The sequence below is a fragment of the Notolabrus celidotus genome, chromosome 11, assembly GCF_009762535.1.
Source record: "Notolabrus celidotus isolate fNotCel1 chromosome 11, fNotCel1.pri, whole genome shotgun sequence".
Taxonomy (NCBI): domain Eukaryota; kingdom Metazoa; phylum Chordata; class Actinopteri; order Labriformes; family Labridae; genus Notolabrus; species Notolabrus celidotus.
Window position 1 is genome coordinate 1878433 of NC_048282.1, and position 17429 is coordinate 1895861.

At 39.9% G+C, this 17429-nt stretch overlaps 1 protein-coding gene across 3 annotated transcripts in view; it reads left to right on the top strand.

The window, feature by feature from the left end:
• Window positions 1-17429, top strand: part of soga1 (suppressor of glucose, autophagy associated 1) — a 187879-nt gene that overhangs the window by 37383 nt on the left and 133067 nt on the right. For all 3 annotated transcript variants that reach the window (XM_034696867.1, XM_034696865.1, XM_034696866.1), the window contains exon 4: window positions 3413-3562. In XM_034696867.1, the coding sequence (XP_034552758.1) occupies window positions 3413-3562 (150 nt within the window). The remainder of the gene's footprint in view (window positions 1-3412; window positions 3563-17429) is intronic.

Here is a 17429-nt window from a genome sequence, read left to right on the forward strand (position 1 = left end):
TACACAGCTACAGCTACAGCTACAGCTACAGCTACAGCTACAGCTACAGCTACAGCTACAGCTACAGCTACAGCTACAGCTACAGCTACAGCTATGAACATATAGCTATGTGGCTATGCTAACTAGCGCTAGCACTTATCCATGATAAATAAAAATCATCCACTAGATCTTCAAATCTGCAGACGTGGGGAGTAAAACCGACCTTTGTGTTTATTAAGACAGCCTACAACTAGCATGCCTCCCTCCTAAGCTCCTTGTTAGCACACATTTGTGCAGGTAATGAAAAACGGAGGGGGGATTCAGTATTATTTTATACAGTCTATGGGCTGAACAAGCTCCGAGCTCTGACTCCGTGACAGACCGGATATTGTTGTTACGTAACAAAAACACTGAAGTCTGAAACGGCTGGTTTCACACACATTTACAGAAAGGTGGAGAAATCAGAACAGGGGCAGAATGGATTCTTTTCATTCTCTGGGGGTTTGTAGACATGCCAGGGAAACATATTTCAGGTAGAGAACCATTAAAAAGTCAATTTTGCATGATATGTCACCTTTAAATCAAATTAAATGAATTCATTGGGCATGTACTGTAGAGCTTCACACTATAGTAGTTGCACTTATGTGCAAATGATTTAATATGATAAACATGAATCCCTATAGAATACGGATTTGCTAACAAAAGTCACTCAGAACCATAGACTGTATAAAATATGGACGTAGTCTCCGTGATGTCACCCATCTGTTTATGAAGAGCTGTTTTGAGGCCTATCGTCGACGGCAGCCATATTTTTAATGCTGAACTCAACCTAACTGTTGTTGAGCGAGTGTGATGTAAAGAGGCGGGTGTTGAGCCTCCTCGCCAACAGCTCCAGTGTTCACACCTGTCAATCAAGTCAGCTGTGCCTCTCATAATGGAAAACTCGTAATCTCAATATCTTTGAAATTGTTGGTTAGAAATAAATTCACCCCACACAGTGTGTGCTGATAGAGAAATGAGGTATCCAGACTACACTCGTCTTTTGAACCAGGCTGTAAACATGTTTATTTCTGCTGTGAAGATCGTCTTCTTTGAATTAGTGTGTATGTGGTTTCTTGTACTTCCTGAGCCAGCCTCAAGTGGATCCTCAATGAACTGCAGCTTTTAACTTTGGACTCATATTTTTAGACCGGAGGTTGCCGCTTGGTTAGAACCAGGGAAAGAATGTTTTGAATATTGTGAAGCAAAATGCCACCAACAGAGTTACCAACTTAAATTAATTTTTCTTTGGTGAAGATCTTGGGTGTTGGTGTTTTGTATAAAAAACACATTTGAAAGTATCACTGTGACATTTTTTCATTTGAGGAAAACATGAAACATACTCTATCAAAGTTCAAAATCAAGATTGTCCATCAACAGAAAAAATCCAAAAAGAAAAACCACAAAGTCCAACTGACAACACAAATCACAAGGAAAATCCACGGAGGACACTGGGAAAGAAACGTAGAATCACAACGGAGAAGACACAATGAACCAACAAACAAAGACGGGGGGAAACAGAGACTCTAAATACACACAGTGTAATCAAACAGCTGAAACTAATGAGTGTAATCAAGCAAGAGGGAAACGCACAAGGACAGGAAGTAAAACTAAACCTGACACACAGGGAACAAGAACTTTAAAATAAAACAGGAAACACTGGAGACGGCATGGACTGAAAAACATGAGTGGAAATACACACACAAAGAGAAACACATGAAAAAGCTAGAGAAAAACATGACAAGGAAAATACAACACATAAGAGAATAACTGATGAAACAAGCACACACAAAGCATGATCTACCAAAATAAAACAGGAAATGACTAAGAAAGCTTACTCAGTCCAAAAACTGATAAGTCCCTTTCTTATTTGTCTTTGTGATACTGTAGAAACATGGTGGTCCAAGATGCCAGCCTCTATTGAATAGGGAACTGTTCCTTATGCAGATATAAATGTCTCACTATTTATTTTTAAGAGACATATTTTAAAATAATTGTATTCCATAAGGGTTATTTTAGGGGAAACATGTCTTTTAAAATTCTTTATTTCTTCATCTTGCCTTGTGTGATTTAAAAACTGCCTATTTTATTTTGCTGCCCATGTAAAGCACGTTGTAACGTGTTTTTTTGAAAAGTGCTCTTCAAATAAAATAAAATAATAATAATAATAATAATAATAATTATTATTATATATAATTTTTATTATTTTTATTATTTTTATTATTTTTTATTATTTCTTATTATTTTTATTATTATTATTATTATTATTATTATCTTTCTTATTATTATTATTATTATTATTATTATTATTATTATTATTATTATTATTATTATTTTAAGTTGATAAAAACAAACAAAAAAATATTTTCAGGTGATTATACACAAATTTAAACATACTTAGTAATATATATTAAATTTTCACCAACCTGGTCTGCTAAGTGCCTCATAAAACTACGCACTGTACCTTTAATATCAAGTTCAGTTTTATCTGTAAAAGTGTTCTTTTATACATCTGAATTTTCAAAAAACATTCAAATATGATATTCCACTCAACTCTTACCTGTTTATTAGATGAGATCTTTATTTCTTTTACTATTCCCTTTCATTTCCTGTTGTGCTGTTATCAGTTCAGACATCAGGGATTTGACTTTGTCCTAGTTTGACTCTTTGACATTTAAACTTTTAATGAACAAACCCCCTTCAGGGAGAAACAATCAAACCTTCATAAGACCATATTATGTATGAAAGAGCGGCTCCTGCCAGAGTAGAATTAATTATCTCTTGGCTTCACTTGATTAAAAAGGCAAAGTTCCTGCTGATGGAGATGACAGGCCTTGTAGAGTCAGCTAAAGCAGCTAGCATCAAACCGGTCCTGTTTGTCCTGGCAGCATCCCTGGAGCCGGTCTGATGCTTTAAAAGGAGAGTAAACTGGAGCCAAGGTTCTGGCTCCTTCACCTGAGCTGGGAGGAACATTAAAGTAGAACTCCTGGGCAGCATCTGATGATGATGATGATGGTGGACAAAAGTGGTGAATGAGATTTGATTACTGAAATGTCAAACACTGCTTTTTCCATTTGAGGTAGTTTTGTAGGATTGAAACACAAAAGAGAGCGAGAGATAGAGGGTCAGTGATGAGGAAGGGATTTTAATACTCACTATTTTTATATCTGTAGCACCAAATCACTGCAAAAGTTCTGACACATGTAGAGCTGATGTATACCTGTCTTTTCCTCATGAATCTTCTCTGAAAACGTAGCAACAGTGGCAGGTACAACTTCTTTTCAACAGGCATAAACCTTGAGCAGAACCAGACTCACAGGTAGACAGCCGTCTGCCACAACCTTGTAAAACCCATTGAACCTAACCCCATTTTCCTCCACCTGTCCCCCTTCAGGTGGCGAAGGACGTGTCCATTCGTCTCCACAGCCAGCTGGACAGCATAGAGAAGAAGAGGAGTCGTCTGGAGCAGGAGAACGAGGAGCTGAGGGTCCGGCTGCAGGACCTGGAGGTCGCCAAGCAGGTCCTGCAGCAGGAGATTGACAAGGTAAGGTTGCTTCTTCATGGCTGTGCTTGTGTGAATGGAGGCAGACCAAGAGGGGCCATGATGTGGGTCTCATCTGGGTCACTGGATGGTGTTAGCTTGCCTGCTAACTGATGTGTGGATTTTTGAAGCGTCATAGTTTTCAGTGTGCTTGTTTGAGTTTCATCAATGCTCTAAATGAAAAAGTGTAAACTGTATTTCAGCAGCAGTGATCGTCTAGTGTAGTTACTGCTGTGCTTTGACTCAACAAGTTTCTTTTTAAAGGAAACTCTCGTCTTAATCAGATCTGGACTTGAACTGGAAAGCTTGGTTCTGTATTGAGTTTCAGCGGATCCTTATTTAGCCCCTCGTAGTTTTGTCCCTTTGATGAGAACAATGTTTACTGATCTCAACGGCGCCTCTGGAGAGCCCGTCTCTGTTCTCACCGAGTGTTGACTTCCTTTCAGCCGCTTTGCTGCAACTCCAGGGACGTTTTGTTGGACTGAGTGCAGCCAACACAGCTCTGCAATAAAGAGCTGCAATACAACTTGATGTCAGGACCGGCTGAAGTGAGACACAAACAAACAAACAAACAAACAAACAGACCTGAGCTGGCATCGCGCTGCTTTAAGAGGGAAAATTACAAATAAATAAATAGATGTTGCATCCATATTCACTCCAAGATCACAAGAATGACCCTCCTCTGCTGTGTGGATGCTTTCTAACCAGACTGAAGCATACAAATAAGACCTCTTCTTTCCCCCTCTGTAGTGTCTGCTCATTGTTTCTTTCCCCCTGTGTTAGATGGGCTGATGCTCAAGGCCTCGGCCCTGGACCGGGCCCCTGATGTGGGTCAGGGTGTGATGGATGGCTGGATAACTGGCATGAGATTTGGGTCTGTCTGCTTCAGTCTGCCTGGACTCTGAGTTCACTCAGTGCTGATAATCTGCTTGTGGATGGCTTGATAAGCTCAGTGTTTCCAGATGTGGACTTCAAGGCAGTAGATCTGTTTAAGGTGGTTCAGTGAAGAAGTCAAAGGTACGAGTGGAGAGGATCAAACATCTGAAAGTCAGGAGAAAGGATCAGACTGTTTTCTACATTTTTCATAGTGACGTCATCAAATTGTTTCTCGTCGAACCAACAAATCAAAACCCCAAAACTCATCATCAAAAAGACTAAAAGCTGCACACCCTTACATTTTTAAAGCTAGCTGTTGTTGAGCAATTGATTTCCCTGAAAATAAATATAAAAAGACTTGTTTGATAATAATTTGAATGTTGGGGAATCATATTTCTTTCATTCATCAACTGATAAATTGTTACAGTGAAGAAAGAAAAGCTCTGCTGTTTTCCTGTGCAGATGTCAGATATATTGCACATAATCTAATTTTTCCACTGATGGCTGTGTCACATTACAACCAGGCACTACCATAGACTGTGTAAATAATGGACATAGTCTCCATGACGTCGCCCATCTGTTTCTGAAGCACTGTTTTGAAGCCAGTCATTGGCAGTCGCCATATTGGAAATGTTGAACTCAACATAACTTCTGTCGAGCTAGTGTGAGGTAAAAAGGCGGGCCTTTAGCCTCCTCACTAACAGCTACAGCAGTGGTCCCCAAACTACTACCACATTTGGCCCGGCCCCCTGAACAATAGCCTACCAGAGGCGGTTATTTGGTTATTATTTATTTCACAAATAGTGTTATTTATTTCCTGACTTTTTTCTGTGAAGATCTCAGAGAGGGTTATTTGGTTATTATTTATTTCATTAATAGTGTTATTTTTTATTTCCTGACTTTTTTCTGTGAAGATCTCAGAGAGGGTTATTTGGTTATTATTTATTTCATAAATAGTGTTATTTTTTATTTCCTGACTTTTTTTTCTGTGAAGATCCCGGAAAGGGTTATTAATATTTGGTTATGTGTGGCTTTCTGGAAAACAATAAATGTTTTACGTTTAGGCACCCCTGCGATCGTCACACTTTTTCTGTTACAAACTGACCCCGGCCCCCATCAGAGAAGGGAAAAGTTATGTGGCCCTCACAGGAAAAAGTTTGGGGACCCCTGAGCTACAGTGTTCCTGCCCGTCAATCAAGTCAGCTGTGCCTCTCTTAATGGAAAACTGGTAATGTCAATATCTTCAAAATTGCGGTGTTATGAATAAATTCACCCCCCGTACAGTGTGTGCTGATAGAGAAATGAGCTATCCAGACTACACTCGTTTTTTTAACCAGGCTGTAAACATGTTTATTTCTGTTGCAAAGATTGTCTTCTTGTGGTCGTGGTTTGAACTGCAGTTTTTAACACTCCCATAATGGCTTCAAAAAGTTTGGGAACTCCTGCCCTAATGGTCCAATAAGGATGCAGCAGGTCAGAGGCCTAAATAAAAGCTGCAGTGAATTCAAGCCGTTGAGATCTAAGCTGAAGGTGAATCCTCCTCAAAGTGTGGACACTTTTAAATGCTCAGAGCTGTGGATGTAACAGAGTTATAAGCTTGACGCTTTGATGAAATTGATTCTCTCTGGACTGTTTTTGTCCACAGGCTTATTTCGACTTGAGCCGAGAAGCTTTCTAACACAGTTGCTCTCCTTTACACCAATGATTCAGTGTCAACACAAGCCTTGAAGTGCTTCAACGTCCACTCACACAATCTCATCAATGCAGAAATCAATCACTCATGATAGATGTGAAGAAGCGCAGTGTGACTGTTGACTGACCAGCTGCCTGCCATGCAGAGAAGTCCTCCTGTAGTTGTGTGCTAACTAGGGGTGTAACGATTCTTTTTAACAACGATTCGATTCGTATCATGATTCGTGGTTGCTGATACAACTAAAGGATGATATTGGTTCATTTAGAACGATCCGATCCGAAACGATTCAGTGACTTCGTAGCTTAAAATTCCACCAGTGTGACTGTGAGATAAATCCCTTGATACTGGACAGTCCTAGAGTCCTGTTGTTGTTGTGATGTTTTTGGCCTGAGCCGAGTTTTGTCCTAGTCTCTGACTAAACATGCTGGAGAGGTCTGAGGCTTCTGCAGAGCTGTTACCTTGATCAGAATCAGAATCAGAATCAGAATCAGAATCAGCTTTATTTGCCAAGTATGCTTGAACACACAAGGAATTTGACTTTAGTAAACTGTGCTCTCTTTGTACAAGGCAGAATAGGAATAAGAATAAGAACTACAATAAAAAATAAAATAAAAATATAATAACATAACATCAGCTATAAATACAAAGAAACAACAAATAGGCTTGACTAATATGTACAGGCTAAAATAATATGATAAAGTGCAGTGGTGAGTTGCAGAGGTAGATGAACGCTGCAAGAGGTGCCTGGACGGTCGGCGTTGTGTGAAATCCCATGGCGCCTTAAGGCTGATTTATACTTCTGCGTCGAACCGACGCCGTAGCCTACGCCGTAGGTCCGCGTAGCTCCCGTACCTACGCAGAGGCCTACGCACGTAGCTGACGTAGCTGACGCACCTCCTCCAAAATGTAACTACGCGTAGAGCCGACGCGGACCGCAAGCTCTGTGATTGGTCCGCTCGACGGCTTTGTCTTTCCCGCATTCACAGCACTTCCGGGATCCCGGACATCGGCCAGACATCGGCCACACATCGGCCGTGTATTTCACCTCCTCCTCTCTATTCTTCATGTAATCATGTCTGTATGATAAACAGCAACATGTATCAGCTGTAGATTCACAGAACACGCTCTGAATCTCTGTGGAAAAGGAAACAGAGATCGTAGCGGGACCGGAAGCAGGCGGCCGGCCATCAGAGAGACCACACTGCCCTCAAGCGTTTCGGAGGAGAATTGCTGCGCGACACGGACACATCGACACACAAGTATGTGGGGCTCAAGTCCGCGTCAGCCCCTGCTGCGTAGGGGAGACGCAGAAGTAAAAATCAGCCTTTAGTAGGTGGTTGGATAGATTTGTGGTGTTGCCGTGGTGACTTTACTTGACCTTTACATATCCTACAAACAGAGAGCGACTTCTTTAGTCTTTGTAAAATCCAAAGTGTTTCCACACGCTGGACCGCAATGGTGGTTTGATCATTTCTCACTCCCCGGCTTCTCCTCTGCTGTCCGCCATGCTATGTTTTGTTGTCCACATCCATATAAAGTCTGCTGTTCTTAAATCCAATGTGTTATTTCCTAGTATGGATACAATCCATTTATTACCTTTTAAAACGATGTTAGATCCATATATGTCGTCCAGAAGGCCAACTTGCCGAGCACAGATCCATGTAGTCGGATCATAGGAATATAATGTAGAAGATGAATCGTTACTCCCCTAGTGCTAACTGTCTGACTCGCATGGTTTCATAAGCTGTGTCGGTGTCTGCTGTGCTCAGGTATGCCGACCTGGAATGTGAATATGTGCAGAAGGGAATTCTTCACACATGTGATATGATTCATGGAGCTGTGTTTGTGTCTGTGCCCGTCCACACAGGAATGCCTCACTCTTCTGTGTCACACATCAGATAACACTGTAGACTGTAGGAGAGTTGTAGCACAGCTCCTCCAAACAACAACAATAATAAGTGATAAGAAACTGAAGGATCAGACGTGAAAGCAGCGAGGAGATAAACATGCTTCAGAGGTGTGTGTAAAGGGTTCAAACAAACTGGACACAGAGTCCTGTAACCGCAGAGACAGGAGAACACAGACAAGGGAGGCTTTGGTGGTTCAGGTGAAAAAGAGACTTGTGAATTATTGATTGTGTTCCTGTGGCAGACTGCAGGCTCTACAAAGCAGATCTGTGCTGTGTGGGTTATTGGCTAGACATTTGTTGTGTTGCTGCAGGCCATCGATACACTGTGAACTGGGAGAGGATTAGTTTCTACAAAGATAACCGTGTTAATCCTGTGTGCACAGAAACAGGAAGAGAAACTGTCCTAATGATCACTGACAAACAAAAGCAGCTCTGTGTTATCTGTTCAGTGCAGGGAGAAGTCTCTGTAAACAAAACACATGTTAGAGTCCATGTCACTCATGTTTCACACCACCTGCTCAGTCATAGAGAAGATCCAGATATGAAGTGTAGCTGTTAATACAGACTGCATGTTAGCAGATTATGAGCCCTGTGTGCCAACATGCTAACTTCAGCTGTGTTTACTGGTTTCTTCAGTCCTAACATTTTATTGTTGTTGAGATAAATGATTCAGATTGATTATCTGCATTAGGGCAATCAATTAATCGATTATCGATTAATTGATTGTTAAGACATTACTCAAAACATGCATTTTTGTTTCAACTTTCCATCACGTGGAACGGACAACATGGTGGTCTCATATTACATTAATCTATCAGGCAGGTGTTTTAAGTTTAAAGGTGACATATCACACTTTTTTCATCAAAATATATACTGGTCTAAGAGGTCCCCAAAACATGTCTTTAAAGTTTATGCTCAAAAAAACACTTTGAAATTGTATTTTATTCTGCCTGTAAACCCTCTTCTTTAGTCCTCCTCAGAACAGTCTGTTTTCTCTCTGACCACGCCCCCTCAGGAAGTGGATGTGGCCTCGGCTCTCCAGCACGTTGATCTAATGTTTACATGTTGGCTGAATATACACGGCTGCTCACAGACCCGCGTTACTTCAACCCTCTGAATCTGATCCAGAATCTGATCCTGACGGAGAGGCGCCTGCAGCAGGACCTTTCTGAAGGATTGGTCACAGATTTAGTGTTTCTTGTTGTTTTATTTATCAGTATGTCGACGTGTGTCTTGGTACACAGCTACGAACATGTAGCTATGTGGCTATGCTAACTAGCGCTAGCACTTTTCCATGAAAAATAAAAATCATCCACTAGATCTTCAAATCTGCAGACGTGGGGAGTAAAACCGACCTTTGTGTTTATTAAGACAGCCTATAACTAGCATGCCTCCCTCCTAAGCTCCTTGTTAGCATACATGTGTGCAGGGAATGAAAAACAGAGGAGGGGTTGAGTTGTATTTTATTTTATTTTTTATTTTTTTTATTTTTTTTATTTTTTATTTTTTTATTTTTTTTTTCAATATATTTATTCTTAAATAAAGATTTCACAATACACAAAAACCCCACAAAGAAAATAAACCCATAATGCTCCCACAGAAAACATTATCAAAACAAAGCAAAACAAGACAAAAAAATAAAATAAAAAACAGTTTTTTCTTTTACAGTGTTAGTACATGCAGCAAACACAACCTGAAACATGTACTGTATACATTTAACATTTTAATGTGATACATTTGATACCCCTTTACTTATTACTCTTATCCATTCTTCTTTCAGATAAGTTGCTATTGGTGACCAGTCTGTTATAAAAACTTCAAGAGTGCCTCTGAGAACATGAGATAATCTCTCTAATGGTAAAATAGACATGAGTTTTTCATACCACATTTTAATGTCAGGAGGCTCTTCATCCAGCCATTTCTGGAGAATAGTGAGCCGTGCCGCATAAAGAGCAATTGAGTTGTATTTTATACAGTCTATGGGCTTAACAGGCTCCAAGCTCTGACTTCCTGTTACAGACCGGATGTCGTTATGACATATGAAAAACACTGAAAACTGAAACGGCTGGTTTCACACACATTTACAGAAAGGTGGAGAAATCAGAACAGGGGCAGAATGGATTTTTTTCATTATCAGGGGGTTTGTAGACATGCCAGGGAAACATATTTCAGGTAGAGAACCATTCAAAAGTTGATTTTGCATGATATGTCACCTTTAAAGCATGTTTCAGCGAATCAGCTGTTAAAGGTGTTGGGCACAGGGGAGACGCTCAGCTGGCGGCTGCTGCTGTGCGTCAGGTCCTATGATCAGGTCTCCACGAGCGCTTTTTAAAGAGGATCAATGCGCAACTGCTGCCAACAACAACACAAGGGTTGACGACTTTAAACAGGACATTTCCCCACCTCTAGATACAAAGCCAACAGACAGGTGGGAGTTTCTCGTAGGCTATGTTTGCAGAGCAGCAACATCAGAGACTGTGCTTTGACATGGAGATTATTATCCCTCCTTATTTTGCAGCGTTTTTGGAACTTCTCGTCTTTTCTATGTTGAAATGTCGCCAATCTTTAGTCCTGGTCATCTGCTCTGCCATCCTTACTGGACCTCCAGAATCCGTCATTGTGCAGTTTAATTCCTGTTTGTTTATTTGAATTCAAAATCATCGATCTATGTTTATAATTGAAATGACATGATTCGACTTTAGATGGTAATGTTTGGCATAGCATCACCAGGACTCGATAGCAAGCTGATAGGTTGTTGATAGTGATACGGTGCGGCTGCTGCAGATTGGAGAGAGTCGTCTCGAGGTTGATGGTTTGGATCTCCTCCATTAAACCAGTCCCTGGGCAAGACTATGCATCCAAAATGTCGCCTGGTGGCTTAACCAGCAGCATGTGAATCTGTACAAATGGGAGTAGTTAGCACTGATGGGCACTTAATACAGCAACCCCCTGCTGCAGGCTGCTGCCTCAGTCTGTTAACGTGTGTGTGAATGTAAAATGGAGTGTAAAAAGGCTTTGACTGTCTCAAGACTAGACAGGTACACAGAAGCCCCTTTACCATACAGCAGCAGCTTCATTATTCTCTATGGATCCATGCAGGATATATTCAGGCACAGTAATGAAGTGTAGGTCGCCCACCTCTTTAGTTATGCAAAAAACAACGTGATAAATAGACATGAAGCTGTAAAGGTGCATTCGATTAAGCAGCCTTAAGCAGAGTTATTTAGAGCTAAGGATGATCTGTTTCTTCAGATTGAGATGAACAGCTGAGACTTTAACTCAACTCATCTTTAGATATATATATCACCTTTCATACATTCAAGCATGCAACCCAAAGTGCTTCACACAACAGATAAAATGATACAAGGCTGAAACAAGAGAGTATAGAGATATACAATACTTACAAATGAAATAAAATCAATGTAATAAAATCAATATTATAAAATAAATATAATTAAATCATTACAATAAAATCAGTATAATGAAATAAAATCAATAAAATAAAATAATGACTATGACATAATTGCAATATAATCAATATAATAAAATCAATATAATACAATCAATATAATTAAATCAATACGATAAAATCAGATAAATAAAATGCAATTCTTACAATTAAATCAATAAAATGAAGTCATATGAATAAAATAAAATCATTACAAATGATACAATCTATAAAATAGAGTTGGATCAATTCAATACATTCATTAAAATGAAATCATTACAATAAAAATTGTAAAATTAAATCAGAAAAAATAGAATAAGTATCATAAAATATATATAATAAATCAAAATGATAAAATCAGATAAATAAAATAAAATAATGCCAAAAGATCAATAAAATACAATCATATAAATAAAATCAATTAAGTACAATAAAACCAATATAATACAATCAGATGAATCAAATAAAATCAATGAAATCAGTGCAATCAAATAAAGCAATATAAGTAAAATAAAATCATTACAAAAAATCAATAAAATCAGATAAATACCAGAAAATGAGTTAAAATACAAATAAAACAACATAAAATAAAATAACAGATAATACAATGAAAAATAATGATGCTAAAACAATGGTTGTAACCCTCTCTGTGTAGACATGATGTAAGCTTACACTCTATAGCTCTGTTATTGTCTTAGGTTTGCTTTCACAAGTGGTTTACATGGATGTGTTGGCTGTCAATGAGCTAGTATATCAAACTGTGTTATCTGAACACCTTGTTCACAAGAGTATATTTAGCTCTCTGTTTGACCATGACACACATATATACAGTATGCACACACACACACACACACACACACACACACACACACACACACACACACACACACACACACACACACACACACACACACACACACACACACACACACAAAGTGACAATCAATGTGGTTAAGTGGAACAAGGTACCAGGAAATGGTTCCTCTCTTATACATTTCTTCATTGTTTTCCCCCATCCCTCCCTCCCAGACCCTCTCCCCCTCATCCCTCCTTCTCTCCCTCATCTCCTTCTCCTCATTTATTATCACCTTCCCTTCTTCCACTCTCCCTCCCTCCTCTCCTGCTGCTCCCGTAGAGACCATGAGGAATGCTGATGTGGGGATTTCTTAATCCTGTCCTCCCTCCGTGCTTTCAAAATCTCTCCTCTGACCGCCTCTTCTCCTCCTCCTCTCCTCCCCCTCCCCTCGCCTCCTCTCTCCTCCATACAAAAGCCGTACTCCCTCGCTCACTCATACCACCTCTTCATTTCTGTGTTTTCACCACCCCTCATTTCTGTCTCCTCCTCTGCTGCAGTCTCTCTGAAACCATCGATCCATTCCAGCTGTTTGACCTTTAAAGGAGGCAAAGTCACTTGTGCAGGGGGGAGGGGGTGTGATGGAGGAATATAGGTCAGGAGGTATAGAAGGAGAGAGAGACATGCTCTCTGTGGGTTTAGAAATAGAGAGGAGGATGGATGAGGTGTATCTGTTCCTGGTGTTTGGTCACCAGGGAGGGATTTGATGGAGGGATGGAGGGATGGAGGGGAGAGTTTAGAGCTGACTTTATTTTTAGAGGCTGTAAAGAATGGATGATAAGTTGTTCAATAAGAGAGAGAGAAACCAAAGCTTTATTGTGTCAGTGTAGGAGAAGAGCTAAGTGGCTCCTGAATCTGAAGCCTCTTTGTTTGATGCTGCCTTTATTTCTGTTTCTTTATATCTGGTCTTGTTCATTTACTCATCCCCTCGACTTTAAATCAAATGTAATCTCTGACTAAAAGGCCCCAGAGAGCAGTAACACTGAACACAATTCAACTGATACAGCTACACACAGAATCACCAAGTCTGCTGGTAATGAGGGTCAGATTTGTTTGCAGAGTGTGGCTAACAATAGTAGAGCTAGCACCACTGACCCTCAATCCTCCTTGCACGTGTTTGTAAAATGAGTCTGGTCCTGCTGGAGGTTTCTGCCTGTTAAAGGAAGTTGGTCCAGTAAGATGGGACTGGATCTTATCCTGTCTTGATGTTGGGTCTTTGTTAATAACAGAAAATAGAGTATGGTCTAGACCTGCTCTGTAATAAATATGATAAATAAATGATTGATTGATTGATTGATTGATTGATTGATTGATTGATTGATTGATTGATTGATTGATTGATTGATTGATTGATTGATTGCAGGTTAATGCCAGGTTAATGACGCAGCCTACATCCAACTTTATCTCAATTTTCCAGATCAAAATACTGTCAAACGCTGACGATGGCATCTATCCTATATGCTTGTTTACATCCAGGTGGTAGAGCTTTACAGCCCTATGGCAGTGAGTATTAACTGCAGCTACAGCCCCAGTTAGTGGTGGATGGCTGCGTTGCAGCTTCAACACAACATATGACCAGCAATTTGGCCCTACAGTTACAACAACAGTGAGGATTTGTCTAACTGAATAGTTATTCTGCTGCAGACTAACAAGGGTGACAGCATTTTACCATTAAGTCCACTGATTGTGCAAATCCCTAACTGTGGTTTTGGGGTTCAAAGCCGTTATTTTCTGGTTTATGGCAATTTATGGCAAATTCATTGTAGTCTTATTATAAACATTAGTGGTAAACACATTGTGAAAGGCTGCAAATGGAATAAATAAGAAATACATTACCAGTCAAAAGTTTGTAAACACCTTCTCATTCAAGGGTTTGTATTTATTGTAATGATTGTAAACACTGTAGATTAATACTGAAGACATCAAAACTATGAAAGAACATATATGGAATTATTGAATTTTTAAAAAAGTGTTAAACAAAGCAGAATCTGTTTTATATTTTAGATTCTGTAAAGTAGCCCCCTTTTTCCTTCATGACAGCTTTGGACACTCTTGGTATTCTCTCAGTCTGCTTCATGAAGTGGTCTCCTGGAATGGTTTCTAATGAACATGAGCCTTGTCAAGAGTTCATTTGTAGAATGACTTGCCTTCTTAATGTGTTTGAGACCATCAGTTGTGTTGTTCAGAGGTAGGGTTAGTACACAATGGATAGCCCTATTTGACTACTGTTGTAATCCAGATTATGACAAAACCAGATTATTTCATAGTTTTGATGTCTTCAGTATTAATCTACAATGTTGAAAATAATTAGAATAAATAAAAACCATTGAATGAGAAGGTGTGTCCAAACTTCTGACTGGTAGTGTATTTCATAGTAACAATCAATGCTTTCTGACTCAGCATTTGTACATTTGAACTGTAGGATGGAGGTTTTCACATTACTCGGATGTCGGCAGAAAATACCCAAGCTAGCTATCAGCTAACCTCGGATTTGGGTGGATCAGCACATGCCTCTGGATTTATTTTGGTTTAGGAAGAACACAGTTCTTGGAATAACCAGTCCAAAGACATAGAAACTGAGTTAGAGCACTCTTGAACTTCTGATTATTTACCACACTTCATATTGTTATCAATCAATCAATCTTTATTTATATTGTGACAAATCACAACAAATGTTCTCCTCAGACTCTTACCAAACAGAGCAGGTCTAGACCGTACTCTATGTTCTATTATTAACAAAGACCAACATCAAGACAGGATCAGATCCAGTCCCATCTTACAGACAGGACTCAGTCTGATCTCATCTTAATCCACCATGAGCAGAGCACTTTGCAGCATTTAGCAAGTTACAGTGGCAAGGACAAACTTCCTTTAACAGGCAGAAACCTCCAGCAGGACCAGACTCATGTTAGACACACATCTGCTGAGGCTATTGCACAATGCATATTTGTGTCATTATGCAACCCTATCCTGTGTCTGATTATGAAAATTTCCTCATGTGTCGTACTCTTTACTGCCCAGACTTTAATGTTTGACGCCATTAAAAAAAAAAATTTAATTTAATTTTCAGCAGAAGCAAAATTGAGCACAGTTTTTTTATCATTCATTGTTAGTTCATACAAAAAGGTGTCACACTTCTGGGAACATATCATCAGCTCCACCTGGTGTTTAAAGGAGCTGTTTAGGTTTGTTCATGCTGTTATCAGGAGGTCATGTGCTTCAAGCTCCCCTCACTGTTTTACCATTATAAAATGACATGCATGTGGCAGCGCTGCATTAACCCACATCAGCACGCTTTCAACGACACTGTCCTCATATCACAGCATCATTTCAGCTGTCACACTGTAGCACACATAAAAATCCATGGCACTATGTGTGCACTGTGTGAGCAGCTTGAATCCCGGAGCTCTTTTGTTCATAGCCAGCGATATAAAGTGGTCCAAAGAGCTTTAACTCCTGCTGTGTCCACACTGCCTCAAGGTTACCCAACACAAAGGAGCAGTCCAGAGTTTGAGAGATGGAAAAGACGGAGAGGTAGACAGACAGATAGTGGTGAAATGGAGGGATTCAAAGCATCAGGACTAAGGAGGAGAGAGAAGCAGGTGGAAAACAAAGAAAGAGAGAACAAAAGAGGACATGGGACTTTTACAGTATAGAGCTGAAGGAGAGGAATAGGAGGTATACCGGCTGAGAGGAGACTGTGCCATGTGGGGTCTTTGTTGGAGAGCTGCTGTAAAGCCGATAACAGACTTAATTGGAAAAAAAAAAACCTTGGTTACTGGAGGGTGGAGAGAAAATGCAGCATGTCACTCACTGATGCTCTTTTGAATTCAGTCTCTCTTTTTATTTCTTTTTCTGATTTTCCTCCTTCAGGCAGCCTCTTCTTTGTTTCTCTCACAGGTACAACCCCTCTCTCTTTCTCTCTCTCTCTCTTTCCTCCTCTGCATAATTCCCAGGTTTCACTTGAAGGTCATGTGAGAAATCTCTCTCTCTCTCTCTGTGTGTGTGTGTGTGTGAAAGCATGTAGATTTAGAGTTAGCCTATCGAGGATGATAAGGTCACTTTGTCTGTCTGGCCACTTGAACATATATAAAATTGATGGACGTTTTTATGCCAGTCCTATTTCTTACTTTGACCCAGCCTTCCCATAATGCATCTGTCAGGAAAACACTTCACACACTGGCTTTATCAGAGACATGAATATCTTAAGAGAGCTGTTCAAGGGGCGCGCGACACACAGGCCAGAGGAGAACATTGTTGTTCTGCAGTGTTGTGTAACAGCTAAAATACACGCACTGCACCTTTAAGTGTAAGAATTGAACTATGGTGGTTTCAGAAATGTCCAAAATGAAAAAAAAAAAGTGCTCAACATGGAACTTTTTATGCAAGTACTGAGGGAAAGTGAATGAGAAAACTCTCAATTCAATTCAATTTTTTTTCAATTCAAATTTGCTTTATTGGCATGAACAACGAGATATTATTGCCAAAGCACATAAATTCATACAGTACATTATATATATTCACAACACACTACACTCACCATATATAGATTAATCACACAGCATATTCATTACATATTATATTCATCACATACATATCAACCATATATTACATATTTTATATGCATTAATGAACGATGGTGTCACCTATACAGCATATCTCAATGTCCTCACCCGATGCGGCGCGCTCACAAAACCTCCACCCAAAATCAAACCCCATGGGATGGTGCGTCCCTCAGGCTGTGACAGGCAGACACATATTTAGCAGCCAGAGGAGCTGCTGACCCTTCCCCCAGGAGAACTGACAGTTTCTCTTCTGGGGTTAATGTTGGGAAGTTTGGTACTATGTTAGTAATGTCCCTGTAGTGGGCATCTCTTAGAGAAGAGAACTTGCTGCAGTGGAGGAGGAAGTGCATCTCTGTCCCTATGTCCCCAGTAGAGCAAAACTCTCTCTCTCTATGTCTCTATGTCTCTCTGTCTCTCTCTGTCTCTCTGTCTCTCTGTTTCTTTCTCTCTCTGTTTCTTTCTCTCTCTCTCTCTCTCTCTCTCTCTCTCTCTCTCTCTCTCTCTCTCTCTCTCTCTCTCTCTCTCT